Here is an 18,155-nt window from a genome sequence, read left to right on the forward strand (position 1 = left end):
ATGTAACAAAATAAGTGTGTTGTGATCGGCGAGCACACTAAACGCAACCAACTAGGAGTCGACCCCAGCCCCACGGTATTGTATATAAATATGAGGAGGAGGATACCTCAAAATACCAATCCAATCTAATCTCATGATTAGACTAAACGCCCACTCCGATCAGTTAGGGCACAGCTAGAGGCTAGAAGCACGACTGCCTCATGACGGGAGTTGCTACTCGTCATCGACAACAAGAACTTCATCAACAGAGATCTAAATCTCACTTATTGGTGAAGATCGAGTCTACTTTATCTACATAGCTCTACTACTACAATTACAGAGGTGTTCATGGATTCGAGAGGCTCTCGTCGGTATTAATCTAAGATTTCCATGTTAAGTTAATGATTAGTGATGATAATTATGCTAAGTTAAGATCCTGTTTATATATGGTTAATCAAATCTAAGACCTACTTGCAATCGTTGTGATAGCTTCAGTATCTCTGGCAGATATAAAAAACGTTCCTAATAGGGACAGTGGGGGATAATATTTCTTCAATCAATTTCCTGGTCTCAAAATATTTGAAGACTGATTTTCCAACAAAAAGTATTTCTAGATATAAAAACATATATGCTTATTGTTGAAATAGTAGATACTAACTCGGATCAAATTCTAACGCTCAGTTAATATATATACTCTAATGCAGTAATAATCGGATGAAATACAACATGTGAAATAAGATATTTCTATTCTATAAAAGTTGAAACATTTGAAATCTTTTCTCACCAAAGTTAGGCCCACCGTACCCCTCACAGAGGTCCCACTTGTCAGGCCAAAAGTTTTGACGAAAGAGAGTATAGTCCCATTTTTTGATAGATGGAAAATGTTTCCACCCAAAAGCCTTTTTTCACCAAAAATTTTACCATACCCACACATCATACTCACACTATACTTTCCATTATTACTTGCAAAAATCAGGCGCAAGTCCCCTTTTACTTTCCATTGTTACATGCACTGATCGGGTGCCTGCTGCTTTTTTGGTAAAGACGATCCTTTCCATTATTGCCTGACCGGGCGGCTGATGTTTTGGCAAAAATTCCTTCCCATGACATGCACTGATTTCCTTCCTACTTCTGAGCTGATTTCGTTCCCATTTACTGACGATCTCTCCCTGGCACACCTCACATGCAAGCTCTTCGTGGCCCTAGCGGTTGGAGGTGTCGCTGACCTGCTCCTATTGCCGAGCAGATGCATGATGCCGCCGATTAACCTATTGCTGACACACGACGACGAACAACGACGGCGAGTATCGACTGTTGTCGGTTCACGATGACGCCGATGATCCACTGTTGCCAACGCACGACGACGCCGATCACCCTACCGGCCTTCAGCAGAAGTGCACGCAGAGCGGAGGCGTCCGCCCCTTCGGCCTCTCCACCCTCGTCGGGTTCTACCCCTGCACCAACAAGCCCGCCCTGTAACAGCCCAACGCCACCGGCCGCAACTCCAACTGCATGCGCGAGTGCCTCGAGAAGAACTACAAGAAGACATCAGGCAAGGAGACCATCAAGCTCGCCATCAGAACACTCCTCGAGGTATATACTTGCCACTGAATTATCCCCTACCACTAGCTCCCCTCCCAGTTAGATTTATATTGCCACGAAAGTGATTATTTAGAGAAAGATAGATGGTCAATTGGGGTAACTAAGCTACGTGGCACTATTGGCAGCCAGCCCGACATCAGGCGCGTCGTCTCGGAGGACGTCCTCGCCGCCGCGACCTCCGCCTCGATCGGCAATCACGCCAAGCAATTACGCAACTGCCTCACGCCGGCAGTGCGCCCGGCGGCAGGATCACCATCGCCGCCGTTGTTTAAAAGGTCACAGTTCCGGGGTTGGCGATCACGTCAGGCAATTGGGCCACAGGCCACAGCCTCACGCCAGCAGTGCGCCCGGCGGCAGGGTCACCTTCGCCACCATTTAAAAAGGTAATGCATTCTTTGATCATCAAAATACTGCTTTTGTGATCCCTACAAGCAAATTACCCACTGGCAGCAGTGCGCCCGGCGGCAGGATCACCTTCACCGCCATCTTTTTTGTTGTGACATATTTCGGTTGAAGCAAATGGATGGCCGTCGACCATTTGGAGATACAAATACATTGAATCGTCGTAAGCGACATTCATATGATCTACATGATAACCAAGCTGTGCAAAATGGTATGTTCATGTGATCACATTATAACTGTTTCATTTTAGTTTTGCACATAATTCATAAACCATAATATTTGGAATTCCAGTTGATTGCACCGAGCAAAGGGAAGTTAAGAGGCAAAGGGCTAGGGAGAAATATGCAAGCATGCCAGCTGATAAAAAAGCCGAGTTGAATGCTAAGAGGCGAGAAAGTTATTATCAGAAAAAGGCCGAAAGAGAAGCTGCTCGGAATAATACAAAGAATCTCGGTATAATTTTTACAACCCGACACATTAGTATGTGAGTCTGCTACTCAAAATGTATTGACCATATGTAGGTGTTGCTCCTTTGATTAATGAAACAAATACATTCAATGGCGTTGTTGAGCAACCGACTTCTGAGTTAGACGGGACAACCACAATAGGTATACTTAAAATAAATTGTACCCATCAGTGTGTGAGTCTGCTAACTCAAATGCATTTATCTTATGTAGGTGTTACCTATGTGATTAATAAAACAAATACGTCCAATGGCGTTGTTGAGCATCTAACTTCTGAGTTAAACGAGAGAACTACAGATGATTCTGATGATTCATGGTTGCATCACAATGATACTTTCCAAACAATTCCAATGGAAGGTACGAGCACTCTATACAGAGCATATGGTATTGTTAATTATTCATATTATAGCTAGATCATATGCATACTATCAATTCACTAACGATCTTACATTTTTCGAACCATGTGATAGTTCTTCCGGAATTGTCTCTGGTCGAGCGGCGGAGGGCGAAAGACAGAGAAAGGTGGAGCAAAAGGTACCTTAATATGACGGATGATCAGAAGGCTAAGAAAAATGCCAACAAACGATCAACTAGGACTATCAGTTATTCTGATATTATGGCCAATGTTGCAGCCAACGAAGGTTTGCACATTTCTTGAAGCATCATTATTTCTATTACAGCATATATGGTTTATTTCTTAATCTTTTATGTTTATATATTACGTTTATGAGTGTAGAAAGAATAGAGGGTACCTCTGTCACGCCATATGGTACCGGCACATCAGTAGTTGAGGATGAGATTACTCCAGAGGAGCTGAAAAGGGATTATGATAGGAGAAGGTATCTTGAAATGACAGATTTAGCAAAGCATGAGAAGATATTAAAAGCTAATGAATGCCAAAAGCAAAAAAACATACCCAATCAAGGTACTATAATATATAATCCATTGTGAAAATAACTATTAATATGTATGTCGACCATAATATTTGGCCTACAATTTTCAGGTGAACATATTGATACACCTGTTGCTGGGACCTTACAATCTGCATTGACGCAACAACAGTCTGGTCGAATAACTAGGGCGCGCACTAGAAATATTGATCGAGAAGATCAGTTTGACTTTGGTTTATGGGAACCAGATGACCCGATGCATGGAGTTGAAGGTATGACTATTGCTTTAGCATGCCTATCTATTCTTATTTGAATAATGAAGTGACTTGTTGTTTGTTATATTTATTAGAACATGATTTAGATGTGCAGAACCCAGTGGATTATGGACCTGCTAATATAGAGGACGATGAGGCACGCGTATTCCATCACCATGGTTAGTTACTGATCCGAATGAACTCACTAATATTAATATATATTTAGTGATTATAATAAATATATATCACAATATACACGCAGATTTCGAGTACGAGTATGTTGTGGATGCTGATATTGGATATAGATGTTCGGATTCATATGATGCAGTGTACAAGAATCTTCCTAAGAAACACCATGTTCTGAAAAAAGCAAAAAACTATCAATTCTGCCATGCAAAGAGGTTCCCAGGTGAAGGGCCGGCCTTCTGTTGCAGGAAAGGGAAGGTTAATATATATATTCCGGAGATATCAGCAGAGCTGCGCTGCTTGTTTGCCAGTCAGTTTGACAGGGATGCAATATATTTTAGGAAGCACATTTGGTATTTTAATAGTCGCTTCTCATTCACAAGCTTTGGAGTTTCCATTGATCATAATCTTGCATCTACAAGAGGTACTGGTGTCTATTGTTTTAAAGCACACGGTCAGATATATCATAGGTTGGATCAACTTGTTCCTGGTGGGAGAGGGCCGCACCATATGCAGCTATACTTTTATGACACCGATGAGACCATTGCACATAGGGTCAAAAGGTCGCCTAAGCTTGATACTTCATTGATCCGGTTGATTTTGAGGATTCTGCAGAACAACCCATATGTGCTTCTATTCTAGAATCTCGGTTCGGTGTCTAATATTGCAGAGTACAACATTGAACTTAATAAAAGCATATCTGTTGATCAGAGGAGATATAACGCCTCTGGGATGGATCAGGTCGCTGCTATATGGACGGACGGTAATGACCCTCAACAGAGGTTTTCTCGAAGCATAATAATATAGGGCAGAGAAGATCGACCTCACTATGTCAGGGCGTTCCATGGTTGCTACGACCCATTGGCCTACCCTCTGTTGTGTCCTGGTGGTGAGACTGGATGGGAGAATAAACAAATTAAATATCAAGATCCACCTCCTGCTAATCCGAAGAGAAAATATACGAAGCGTAAGAAGCAATTTTTGTTTTGTATTATTGATTATTTATTGCTGTTATGGAGAGTAAACATATATTATCTCATTCACATATGATCTTCCTGATGGGGAATCAGGTGCAGTTCAGTTGCAGCCTTCTAAAAAGGGAAAACACCGACATTCGGTGTATTACAATTTTGAAGGGGAAGACAATGATATGGATGAGCAAAGTGGGAACGAGGATGATCCCAATCTTGAGCTCGATGACATAGGTATGAACACACTTTCCATTTATTGTTTTATGTTATGTATTATACAGGTATTATATATGAAAATAATATTAAGTAATGATATGGACTCATTTTCCTACACTCTCTACATCTAACAGCTGGTGGAGGATCTCGGCGTCACGTCACTGCGAGAGAGTACTATTGTTTCAAGTTACAAATTCGTGAAGGTCAATTCAATGTGTTCTTTCATGCTGGTCGGCTCTTCCAACAATTTGCAGTAGATATGTATGTCAAGGTTGAGTCAATGTGTCTAGATTGGTATGCGAAGCTAGCAAATCAGGCTATAATTCATGCAGATTTATATTAGGTGAGCTTTGATTAAACTATGAGCCATCAAGTCACAATTGAATGTAATTCCATCAATTAGCATCTAAAATTTTACAATTCTTCTGTGGTCAGGGTCTGCTTGACACACTCGCCGCCGGAGAGGCTGATGCTTCGAAGGCTGGGCTCAGGGTTGTTTTGAGTAAGGATTTTTCCGGCAGTGATCGTGATGTGCAAAGTAGGTTCATGGATGCAATGACACTGGTTACACGGTATGGGAAGCCAGATTTCTTTGTAACAATGACATGCAATCCATATTGGGATGAGATAGTTGCAGAATTGCTGCCAGGGCAGACACCCCAAGATCGACCTGATGTTGTTGCGAGGGTGTATCATGCTAAGTTGCTGGACCTTCATGATTTTTTATTAAAAAGGGTCACTTGGGCATGGATGCTGCATGGGGCATGTAACATAGTTTCAGAAGAGGGGCCTGCCATATGAGCACTTTCTACTGGTTATGGAGTCCGGGAGTAAGCTAAAGAGTCCTGATGATTATGATAGATATATTTCAGCTGAACTTCCTGACAAGAAAAAGTATCCTGAGTTACATAAGCTTGTATGCAAACATATGATGCATGGTCCATGTGGAGTTCTAAACAAGGTCTGTCCATGCATGGTTGATGGTGAATGTCGCTTTCGGTACCCTCGCCAGTTCATTGAAAGTACGCAGTAAGGAAAGGACTCTTATCCAGTATACAGAAGATGAGAGGATGGGCAGAAAGTGAAGGTGCGTAAGGAATGGCTTGATAACCGATGGGTGGTTCCTTATAATCCAGTCCTGCTGATGAGGTATAACTGCCACATTAATGTAGAGATATATTGCAGTATTAAGTCTGTTAAGTATCTATACAATATATATATATATATATATATATATATATATATATATATATATATATATATATATATATATATATAAAGGGCATGATCGTGTATCTTTATCTCTTGATCCTAAGGATAATGGGAAGAAAGTAATCAATGAGATAAAACAGTACAGAGATTCTAGGATGATATTTGCTATCGAGGCTGTGTACAGATTATATGCATTTAAGTTGTATTCTATGTCTCCACCTGTACTGCAGATGCAGGTGGACCTTGAGGGTATGCATATGGTTGCCTATAAGTCTACTGATAACCTGAATAATGTTGTGTAGTCTGAAAAATCACAGAGGTCCATGCTTACAGAGTATTTTAACGTGAGTAGATCAAATCCTACAGCTCGCCAATATCTCTATAGAAAGTTTCCTGAGCACTTCACCTGGAACAAGTCAAAGAAGTTCTGGAAGCCTAGGAAGGTTAAAAGGATTCAGATTGGCAGGTTGGTCTATTCAAATCCTGCCGTAGGTGAGAGGTACTACCTTCGAATCAAGTTGAACCATGTTAGAGGTGCAACCTCGTATGAGAATCTGAGAACATGGCAGGGTGCTATGTATGCGACATTTAGACAGGCATGTGAGGTTATGGGGCTTGTTGAATCAGACAAGTCACTTGATGACTGTCTCACAGAGTCGGCTCAATTTAGGATGCCTTGTTTGTTGCGGAGGCTTTTCGCCACTATAATGGTTTTTTGTGAGTGTACTAATATACAGCGTCTTTGGGACAACCATCTCAACGCTATGTCTGAGGATTTTCACCGTACATGTGACAACAGCTCGAGAATTGAACAGATGGTGCTTAGAGATATATCATATCATTTGACATCTATGGGTAAGGATATCAGGCACTACGGTTTGCCGGAGCTACACCTGACAGGTGAGTAATCTCGAATGCTTCAGTTATACATACATACATAAATATGCTTTGAGTACCACTACCATCTCTAATAATTTCAACTCATGCAAATTTTTGTCATATATTCATATTTTACAGAGGAAGAGCGATCAAGGGATCATTATAGGGAACTTACTGAGGAGCAGAACCTTGGGTTTGGTGAGGATCATCTGAAGATTGTTGAGACACTTAATGCAGAACAAATGGTTGGTTATGAGGAAATTCTTGATCATGTTTTGAAGAACAAAGGACAGGTGTTCTTTGTAGATGGTCCAGGAGGCACCGGTAAAACTTATCTAGAAAGCTTTGCTTGCTAAGGTGCGGTCTATGGATCTTATTGCTGTTGCTACTGCTACATCTGGTATAGCTGCTTCCATTATGCCGGGTGGGCGCACCGCACATTCTCGCTTCAAGATTCCAATAAAACTGAGTGGCAATAATATGTGTAGCTTTACAAAGCAGAGTGGCACAGCAGAGCTGCTTAGAAAGGCATCTCTAATAATATGGGATGAGGTTGCAATGACTAAGAGGCAAGCAGTTGAGGCTCTTGACAGGTCACTTAGGGATATAATGAGTTGTGATATGCCGTTTGGAGGGAGGTTATGTTGTTTGGTGGTGACTTCAGACAGGTTCTTCCTGTGGTGCCGCGTGGAACAAGAGCTCAGATTACTGATGCAACCTTACTGAGATCATACATATGGGAAAGTGTTCGGCGGATCAGGTTGACCCATAACATGCGAGCTCAGGCTGATACATGGTTTGAAGATTACTTATTGAGAATCGGTAACGGGACTGAGGAAGCATTTGAGGGTGACTACGTGTGGCTTCCTGATGACATTTTGATTCACAATCCTCTGGAGGATGATTCCATTTACATCCTTATTGATCAGGTGTTCCTGAATCTTGTTTCTAATTGCACTTCTGCCTCTTATATGTGCGAGTGTGCGATACTATCCACCAGGAATGAACATGTTGATGCTGTGAATGCACTTATGATTGATAGATTTCCAGGGAGCAGAAGATTTTCTATAGATTCGACTCTGTGGATGATGACTCACGTAATAATTATCCTCTTGATTTTCTCAACTTGATTACCCCTAATGGGCTGCCCCCTCATGAGTTGAAGGTTTAGAAGAATTGTCCTGTTATATTGCTTTATAATCTTGATCCTCATAATGGTCTTTGCAATGGAACTCGGCTGGTGGTACGGGGATTACAGAATAATTCGATTGATGCTGAGATTGTTAATGGGCAGCATGCAGGAAAGAGAGTGTTCATACCGAGGATACCAATGTCTCCTTCCAAAGACCTCACTCTTCCATTCAAGTTTAAGAGGAAGCAATTTCCCGTCAGGTTGAGTTTTGCGATGACAATTAACAAGGCGCAGGGTCAGACCATACCTAATGTAGGTATCTACCTCCCCGAGCCTGTCTTTTCACACAGACAATTGTATGTGGGTCTTTTCACACGGACAATTGTATGTGGCTCTGTCAAGAGGTGTATCTCGTGAGAGTACGTGGGTTCTTGTAAAGAGAAACATGAACATCGATCCTGCTGGAAAGAGTACGGAGAATATTGTATACAAAGATGTCTTGTAATCGTGAGGTATGTTTCTGCAGCAACTTTATATATCCGTAGGATATAGTAATTGCATTTATGTACTCATAGTCGTTTGCAGGCATGCTCTTCTAAGCATATATGTTGTTCCTGCAGGTAACACGCTTGGAGATTATGAGTGCATAACCTCCTGGATTATCTGAATGTTTTCAGCTGCTACAATGCACTATGATTGAATAAATATTTGGTGTACACGTGTAAACATACCTATTTTTAATCTTGATCTATGACATGTCTATCATGAGATTATTCTTATATATATATTCTTGTTAGAATTTTGTTGAGTGTGAACAAGATTATATATATTGTGAAGTATTTTTAAGTTTCATTATTCTAAAACTATATTTATGCCTCAGTTACAATTACTCTTATTGGTATTACTACTTATTATTTTGTACTCTATAATATAATAGCTACTGCATAATAATATATTTAAATATATTTATTTCTTTAACATGTGATATCTTTAAATATAATTTTTCTTTAAATACGTGCCACAGGCACGTGCACATCTACTAGTAAGGATAAAAAGTCAAACGAAATCGGATGAAGAAGCATTAGATTTGAAAATAGTTAATTTTGATGCTTCAGCACAGGCTTAGGTCATACATTGAGTTTGGTTCTGCGGTGATGACTAGACTTCTGACTTTCGCGTGGATCTTGGATTAAGATTTTGAGCTTTTTTAAAATAATTGTAGTGATGAAGCATCTCACTTGAGTACGTATGACCTTCAGTAAGAACGTAGCCCCTATTTTTTGCATTTTAGCTTTTTTAGTGAAAGATTTGCACATTTGGATCTTTTGAAAAACAAATTGCGTTTTTGGACCCTAGGGGTCGGCGCCATGACCTACGCCGCTGAGATAACACGTCTCGGCGTCATAAGTCATGGCGTCGAGCTTTACGACCCGATTTAGCATGGCAGCCGATGTGGAGGTGATGTGGCACCACCTCGGTGCCACAAATCTTGGCATTGAGCTCGGCGCCAAGATCTGTGGCACCGAGTTCGGTGCCGTGGATCTCAATTGCTGTGTACCGAAAAAAATTTGGCTTACTAATTATATAAATAAAATCGCTCTCTAGAATTTAAACAACTTGCCTTATAGCTCAAGTTGTAAAGTCTCTTAGTTTTCTCCTTGCAGACCCAGGTTCAAATCCTTGTTTTGCATTTTTATCTAGTTTTTGCTTTTTGTGCTTAATAATTCCTTTTGCAATGGGGCGGCTGGCCAGAGCACCCGCTGCTGGTACGAGCAGCCAACGCTGCACCCGCAGGCACACGGAGTTAACATCTAAAAATGATGCAAACAAACATGTTCCAACTAGGTCTCGAACCCAGCTGGGGAGTGCACCCGCCCGGGTTCGAGCCCGGGCGCCTGCACGCTGGGGCGCGGCCCCTCTGTGGCGTGTTCCCAGGCCGCCTCTGGTGGCACCGGCTGGCCTCTCTGTGGCGCACCGGCTGGCCCCTCTGTGGCCTTGCCTAGTGAAAAAAAAGGTCTCGAACCCAGCCCTACTAGCAAAGAGGAGAGTATGTTAACCAGCTGCGCTACAAAGTTCACAAAGCTTAGAAATAATTTTTCTTGTATCTTTATGCCAAAATCAGTTGGGTACCATCTATGCCCTAAAATCCATGGATCTGAACACAGCGCCGAGATATTGTACATGTATGCGTCACATCACCACAACGTTTGATGAGATGAAAAGTAGTTCGGCGCCATGAATCATGGCACCGAGCAGTGTTAGTTTGGCGCCATGAGTCATGGCGCCGACTCCCAGGGCCCAAAAAATGCAATTCGTTTCTCAAAAGGTTCAAAGGTGGAAATCTTTCACTAAAAAGGTTAAAATGCAAAAAGTGCGGGAACGTAGCTCTGTTTCTTTTGATATATAGAATTTGTTTATTTAGATTCGAGTTCTCGACTCAGTATGAGTGTTTGTATTTTTCTGAATTTATAGCAGAATTTAACCCATTCTTTCAGCAATTATAAGCGATGTGCTTGTGAGGCACGTGTGGTGACTTCAACTCGATCTGCCGACTTAGTCTCCAAGTGGCGTGTATCATTGGAGTAAATGCGCATGCGTACACGTGAGCATCTGTACTGTGTTAAAAAAATGCTCATCATATAATTGGTAGTTGTGCCAAAACTTCAGTTTCCAATCTGCCTAGCTCGGGTAAGAGTTTACTCTATTTAAGACATTTTCTCTGAGATTGAGCTCACCAGAGCAAAGCTTGGGAACATTAGCTGATGAGTGAAGAACAGAGGTTTACGATGGTTGTTCAGCAGGGAGCACGAACAATGCATATCGTCCTCCTCGTTCTTACCATACTCCGCCTCGCCAGCTCAAGCCCTCCGCCGGATCCGGTATGGTGCTCAAATGGCATGTCTGATTGCACCATCACCAACGCTCATGGCTCCTTCTCAGACCGCGGCATCTGCCGCGCGGCCAACGCCTCGTACCCACACACGGAGGAGGAGCTCCTTGCAGCTGTGGCGGATGCGGCTGCGGCCAAGCGGAAGGTGAAGGTCGCCACCAGGTACTCTCACAGCTTGACGCCGCTGGCCTGTCCGGGCGGCCGCGACGGCACGGTCATCAGCACCCGGTGGCTGAACCGGACGGTGCGGATCGATGCCGAGAAGCAGCTCTTGACCGTGGAGAGCGGTATGGTCCTGAGGGACCTGATCCGAGTCGCCGCCGCGGCGGGGCTCGCCCTGCCGAACTCGCCGTACTGGTCCGGCATCACCGTCGGCGGCCTCCTGGCAACAGGTGCGCACGGGAGCTCTCTGTGGGGCAAGGGCGGCGCCATGCACGAGTACGTGGTCGGGCTTAGGATCGTGACGCCGGCGCCAGCAAGCCAGGGTTTTGCCGTGGTTAGGGAGCTTGGAGCTGACCACCCGGATCTGGACGCGGCCAAGGTCTCCCTTGGTGTTCTTGGTGTCATATCTCAGGTACTCGGTCCTTTGCCTAAAAGTTTGTAGTTTATGATTTGGCCAATCAAAATATTTATCGTCACGCAAAGGATTTATTTTGGGCGCACAAGAATACTAGCGAAATATTATAGTTTTTGTACATATATACATATCTGAATCTCTCGTTATGAATCTTAATAGTTTATCTCCCAATATCAATACCATATATATGCACATCATTCTGAAACCTAATCTGTCTAGTTTTTGCAAGACAGTCAAGCTGTCATGTTCCCTTGACTATTAGGATGACTAAAATATATGTCTATGGGCTATATCTTTCAATTTACCATTATAATTGATCTTAATCTGGAATGGATAATATTGATTCATTTTGTATAGAAGACATCATGATTATGGAACCTTATTGTTCGGAAAGGCTATACCATACTTGGGCAATTTGGAGAGTTCTCACACCCAAATTTTGTTTCTCCTCTTTACCTTCTTCTACCTCTCCGGCGAGAGTGCGAGACCATCCCACACCCGCTCGGGCAGTGGGGGTGGCAGTGCGAGGAAGGAGACTTGACGAATAAGACGAACAACCACCATTAGATTTTGATGCAATGGTCCAAAATTCGGGTATGGGAAAGGAAAAAAAATACCTAGGTGTGATATAGACAACCCTTGGATAGATTGCAAAAAGAAAACAAAAAGAAAAAAAAAGTGGAGACCCTATAGTAGTCGTAAATTTAAGAAATCTTTGGTCTTGGTAGAATTTACAAAATGTACACTGGAAATGTTACACAAGTACCAAAAGATGACCCCTTATTGGTGGCACTTGTACAGTGCTACATGACAAAGGCCACCTGGAACATGAAAAATACTGTGTTGCCACTCATTCAATCACCGCACAAACCGACTTGGAACATTTACATCGAGGCTACGCGGCTAGCAACGCATTTTCCTTATTTTAGACCAAAGACCATTGGTCCTGCTTATATTGAAAGCAGAGCGAGTTATGCTGGGGACACCATCTTACAATGTTTGGTTCAGCAAAAAGCAAGACACCTTCAGAACAACCTCAACCAACTAGAGAAAACGAAGGAAACATGACAGTGACCAAAGCCTCCTAGAGCTCAACTAGCTGAAGAAACAAGCAAGAGCCTACGCAAAGAAAGAAAGCGGCCAGCGAGCCTTTGTAAACTCAGATCGTCGAAACCGCGCCCTTCACAGTCTTTGTAGTCCGAGGAGCATCTCCGCCTTTACCCTCTCTTGGATGATAGCTGGCACCAGTACCGAAGGAAGCCAAAAACTGTGAGCAATGTGAGTCGGATGCGAGACGACGATATTTGAAAAAACCAAGTCATTCCTAGTGCGCCAGAGCGCCCAGCTCACGCCTGCAAAAAACAAAGATTAAAAGGTGATTTTGTTTGGCCCCTGGCTTTTCCAGGATCTTGGTTTGGAAACTTTCCACACAAGTGGGAATCCCTCTCCACTCTAAACTATCCCGCACCCAGCACCAGACAAAACACAGCCACTGGGCATCTAAAGATGAGATGGGTAGTGTCTTCCTATTCCCTGCAGAGTTTGCATTGGATCTGCCCATCCCAATTCCTTATTTACAGCCTAAATGCCGCCGATCGATGCTCGTACAATTTTTAACTAGGATTCGATCACCTGCTTGCTATTCATTATTTGCCCATCTTCTTGTGTGGCACGTGCAGGTCACTCTGGCGTTGCAGCCTCTGTTCAAACGGTCGGTCACGTTGGTGCCACGTGACGAATCGGACATGGTGGAGCAGGTCGCCCTGTGGGGCGGCCTCCACGAGTTCGGCGACATCGTATGGCTCCCGCAGGATCGCAAGGTCATCTACCGCGAGGACAACCGCGTCGACGTTTCGACCCCGGGCAACGGTCTTTTCGACTTCCACTTCTTTTGTTGGTCGCTACCAGCACACCAGATCATCGCCATGGGAGTTGAAGGTGCAGTACCTTCGTTGCACACAGTAGCTACTACCTCCATTCCAAAATATAACAACATTCTAATTTAATTAAGATCAAATATTTTCATCTTTGATCAATAAAATCTCTAATAAACATAACTCCCTTTTTTAAATAGAAAACATTACATGCTCTGATAGTTGATTTCATTATGAATAAACTGTTATCACTTTTATGTTATCAATCTTTATAGTTTTACTAGGAAATTTTAAAAGGTTTAACTTTGTGAAAACATAGAAGTAGAGATATTCTGGGGCGGATGTAGTAGGTTTAATGGCACAAAGATTTGTAAGGACGAGAATATACAATGCACCGTGTGTATTACATACTGACAGTAAGTTTGTTGTTGTAACATTGTGAGTACGTACGCCACTGCAGAGAGGCGCATGGAGGAGAACGGCACCGACGCCGCCCGGTGCTCGGCGGGGCGGCGTTCAGCCAAGTTCGAGGAGCAGGGGCACGGCGGCATCTTCACCAACGATGGCATCTCCTTCACGGGGTACCCAGTGGTGGGGTACCAGCACCGGATGCAGGCGTGCAGCGCGTGCATCGACAGCCCCGAGGACGGGCTCGAGACGGCCTGCTTCTGGGACCCGCGCATCCGGGGCCCTTCCTTCTACAACTCAGCCTTCAGCGTCGCGCTCTCCAGGGCGCCGGCGTTCCTCGCAGACGTGCAGAGGCTCCGAGACCTCGACCCGACCGCGTTCTGCGTGCTGCACAGCTCCATAGGCGTGTCCATGCGCTACGTCAGGGCCTCCTCCGCCTTCCTCGGCAAGGCGGAGGACTCCATCGCCGTCGACGTCCTCTACTATCGGAGCCACACGCCCGGCTTGCCCCGGGCGCACGCTGACATCGTCGACGAGCTCGAGCAGATGGCGCTGCGCAAGTATGGAGCCTTGCCACATTGGGGCAAGAACCGCAACTTCGCCTTCGACGGTGCGATCGCCAAATACCCCAAGGCCAGCGAGTTCCTTAAGGTCAAGGACAGGTACGACCCGCACGGGATCTTCTCCAGCGAATGGAGCGACCGGTTGCTGGGCATCAAGGGCAGCCCCAGCATGGAGAAGGGTTGCGCCATTGAAGGTCTCTGCGTCTGCTCCGATGACTCGCATTGTGCGCCGGAGAAGGGCTACTTCTGCCGGCCGGGAAAGGTGTACACGGATGCCAGGGTTTGCAGGTTCGACGCCCCTGCCACGCGGATTAGTGATGAGCTATGAACCAACCCATTGCATGCCGAATGGAGATGCCAGTCATAAATACTTCGAATAATTGGGTTGAACCGAACTAGCTAGTAGAATGACATTCTATACGAAAGTAGCATGACTAATCTGGAAAACATCGTTGATACCTACTTGAATCCCTAATGCCGAGTTTTAATCCTTGTTACTTTCGATGTTAGTTCGTTCACTGCGTTTCAAGTGCTGGGAACAATATGGTCAGCGGCGGATAATTAATGTGTTTCATTTGACACAAAGTAGTAGGGTGCACATGCGGCACGCACATGTTAGAAGAGCGATGTTATGAAAAAAATGATCAGACCAAATATGGTGAGAAGAAGTATGTGTGGATAATTATACAGGTACTTAGCATAATATAATACTAACTGTCTTAGTGGTTCAAACAAACTACAATAAGATAAGTTTGTGTTAAAGGCACTAAAGAAGTTTATCTAGGCAGCATAGCTTAAGATTTTTACAAATTGACCATCAACTACCAACAAAATCAAGCTCTTGATGATCAATATTTTGCTACGCATGGTTTATGCACCCAGATCATTGGCAAAATGTGCATCATGAAGGATGTAGTCCACAAGATAGAGCTTGATGCTTGCCATTGACTTCGATGTTGCGCCAGAATACCGAATATGCATGCCTGAATTACAAGATGCTGATTTCATGGGTTGCTTCAGAAAGTTCAGTCTGACAAAACTGAACTTCAGTCCATGCACACATATAAAAGATGCAAGCATTATGTCTAAGGTTCGTGCATAGAATAATACAAATGCTTGTTGTTGCTACTGCTCTCACAACCACCACTTGGATATAAAAAATAACTAGTCACAACACCATTGCACACAGTTGGAAATATTGTCGTTTGTACTCATCCTAGACTTCAAATCCTTGATTCCACAGTGTTACGAAATCTTCCATCAACGGTTCCAAGAATACATCTATGTCATTTCCGGGTTGCTTTGACCCTTGTATTAGTATTGGCATCATTATGTACTTGCGCTTCATGCATATCCAAGGAGGGAGGTTGTACATAGAGAGAAGCACTGGCCAGGTGTTGTGTTTGCTATTCCAATCACAATATTAACAGGTGCAGCCGATGACTCTGGATCTTTCCGATCATCAGCCTTCGGCTTGACACACCAAACCTCAGACCTGACTTCCTTCTTCTTGGGAGCCCCCTTTCTTTCTTCTTCTAGCAGCTCTGTCTAACGTAGCTTCTGAACTCGCCTCTTCTGTGATCTAGTCAAACCTACTGGACAACACTGAGGCCGATCAACATTGTCATGAACAGGCTCTCTTTCCGGATCCCTGCGATGCGGGTATTCACCTGGAGCTTGAGCATTAGCCTTCCGCTCGACTCGTTCATCAGCAGAAATCCTTCCTCCTGCAGGATCACGTAGCATGGTCCTGCCCCCCCAGTCGATCATGCACTGAAACCATGCCCTCCAGCCGATTTTGTACAGGAATGCGTCTGTCATCATCCCTTTCTCTGATGATTGGTCCACGAGGCCTTTGGTCGAATCGTGGCTTCTTGAACGACCGGTCTTCACGGAAAAAACCGTTGCACTCTGGACAGTTATCCACTGTCGGTAGAGTCAAGCCTTCCTCCCAACAGTACACAAAGAAAGGACATCTCCAATGCCCTTCATGGCATCGTACAGCTTCCTCTCTGTACTATTGCTTCTCCTGGTCACGCTGGAAATTGTTCAGCAGCATCTGAGACATGACCTTCTTCTTTGGTGCCACAGACTCTTCAGCTTTTTCCTGCAGCTCCTTACCCTTGGCTTCATCGGCCGATATCTGAGCTTTGGGATCAACAGCTCCAGACTCTTTGGCCGATTGCGACGTGAGCACTTTGGTTTGCAATGCATTTCTCTTTCCCCCAACATCTACCATGTTAGTAGGGAACGGGTGCCCACTATCTTCATCGGCTTCTTGGGTGCCTCAAATTTGAGCCTGCCCTGCTCTATAGCCGATTGTATCTGCTAACGAAACACTTTGCACTCATTTGTGTCATGAGACGTTGCATTGTGCCACTTGCAGTACTTGATGTTCTTCAGGTCTTGATCTGTTGGGATCTTGTGATACGTCTTCAGCTTAATCTGACCCTCTGATAACAACATATCGAAGATCTTGAAAGCCTTGGTAATGTCAAACCCATACTTTTCGGGTTCTTTGTTGCCAAGCGAGCATGAGATCGGCTTCTTGTTGTTCTGAACCCACTCAGCCGATCCCACCATCTGGTCATCATCGAAATCGGAGGAATCTGAGTAATCAGCAAAATTAACTTTCTTCTAAATGTTACTTCTTTTCTGCTCATAAGGTTTGATCTCCCCCGTCATCCTATGGGCCATTTGACTGATGCTGTAGAACTCTTGGGAAGCATACTTCTTCTTGATATGTGGCAAGAGTCCTTGGAAAGCAACTTCAGCAAGCTATTGATCAGACAGAACCAAACTGAAGCACCGATTCTTGACATCCCTGAACCTCTGAATGAAAGCAGCGACCGATTCATCATTTCTTTGCCTCAAGTTGGTCAAATCGGTCAGCTTCATCTCTTGTATGCCAGAGTAGAAGAACTGGTGGAACTGCTTCTCTAGATCGGCCCAGAACAATATGGAGTTGGCTGGTAACATTGTGAACCACGTAAAGGCCGATCCTGAGAGAGACATGGAGAACAAACGCACCTTCAATGCATCATTCTGTGCTGCTTCTCCACATTGCATAATGAATCTGTTGATGTGCTCTACTGTGGAGACCTCCCCTTACCCAGAAAACTTAGTGAAATCTGGAAGCTTGTATTTGTGTGGCAGAGGGAGCTGATCATAAGCAGCTGGATATGGCATCTTGTACATCAGATTCTGCTGCTTTGGCCTTGAGCCAAACTAATCTCTCGTCACCTTAGCAATCTTGGATGTCCAATCAATCTGCTGACCAGCGGCTGAACTTGATTGTGACGCTGGTGAAGCTATCGGTAAGGCTGCCGATACTGGTTGTGAACCCGGCGTAGCCATCGGCTGAGCAGCCGATGCTGTCTGTGCAACATGCTGAGTGATCTAATTGGATGATGGCTGATAGAGGACCATCTCATTGCCATGACTGGCCTGCGCTGACCCTTTATTAGCTTGCTGTTGTGCCACAGATGTATGTTGGGCACATTCACATGGCGAACGAGCTAGTGGCAGGGTCATGGAATATCCAAGTAACTCCATTGGCATGAGGAAGTCTGGACACAAGGACCTCTGGACTTGGATTGTATCATCATCGCCAGATTCTGCTATTGAGGTGTCAACCCAAAAGCCAACATGTTGGT

At 44.2% G+C, this 18,155-nt stretch overlaps 4 protein-coding genes and 1 long non-coding RNA gene across 5 annotated transcripts; all 5 read left to right on the forward strand.

Annotated features, from left to right (window-relative positions):
- Positions 1 to 1,429: 1,429 nt before the first annotated feature.
- On the forward strand, positions 1,430 to 4,584 carry LOC120678062. The gene is made up of 10 exons (XM_039959222.1): positions 1,430 to 1,572; positions 1,707 to 2,194; positions 2,275 to 2,591; positions 2,661 to 2,804; positions 2,918 to 3,088; positions 3,184 to 3,372; positions 3,451 to 3,609; positions 3,687 to 3,770; positions 3,854 to 4,000; positions 4,448 to 4,584. Exons 4-10 carry the CDS (start codon positions 2,798 to 2,800, stop codon positions 4,582 to 4,584), a joined length of 894 nt encoding a protein of 297 aa, XP_039815156.1. The 5' UTR covers positions 1,430 to 1,572; positions 1,707 to 2,194; positions 2,275 to 2,591; positions 2,661 to 2,797.
- A 1,754-nt stretch (positions 4,585 to 6,338) lies between these two features.
- Positions 6,339 to 8,137, forward strand: LOC120678570. The gene is made up of 2 exons (XM_039959816.1): positions 6,339 to 7,076; positions 7,194 to 8,137. The coding sequence occupies exons 1-2, from the start codon at positions 6,500 to 6,502 to the stop codon at positions 7,409 to 7,411; spliced, it is 795 nt and encodes a 264-aa protein (XP_039815750.1). The 5' UTR covers positions 6,339 to 6,499; the 3' UTR covers positions 7,412 to 8,137.
- On the forward strand, positions 7,422 to 8,226 carry LOC120678064. Its single transcript, XM_039959223.1, has 3 exons — positions 7,422 to 7,723; positions 7,816 to 7,984; positions 8,098 to 8,226. Exons 1-3 carry the CDS (start codon positions 7,422 to 7,424, stop codon positions 8,224 to 8,226), a joined length of 600 nt encoding a protein of 199 aa, XP_039815157.1.
- A 332-nt stretch (positions 8,227 to 8,558) lies between these two features.
- LOC120678571 lies at positions 8,559 to 9,012 on the forward strand. Its single transcript, XR_005676634.1, has 2 exons — positions 8,559 to 8,699; positions 8,808 to 9,012. It is a non-coding gene; the product is annotated as an uncharacterized LOC120678571 (long non-coding RNA).
- A 1,960-nt stretch (positions 9,013 to 10,972) lies between these two features.
- On the forward strand, positions 10,973 to 14,880 carry LOC120678572 (L-gulonolactone oxidase 2-like). The gene is made up of 3 exons (XM_039959817.1): positions 10,973 to 11,651; positions 13,334 to 13,592; positions 13,989 to 14,880. The coding sequence occupies exons 1-3, from the start codon at positions 10,974 to 10,976 to the stop codon at positions 14,825 to 14,827; spliced, it is 1,776 nt and encodes a 591-aa protein (XP_039815751.1). The 5' UTR covers position 10,973; the 3' UTR covers positions 14,828 to 14,880.
- Positions 14,881 to 18,155: the final 3,275 nt, after the last annotated feature.

This window comes from Panicum virgatum, chromosome 6N (assembly GCF_016808335.1).
Source record: "Panicum virgatum strain AP13 chromosome 6N, P.virgatum_v5, whole genome shotgun sequence".
Classification (NCBI taxonomy): Eukaryota; Viridiplantae; Streptophyta; class Magnoliopsida; order Poales; family Poaceae; genus Panicum; species Panicum virgatum.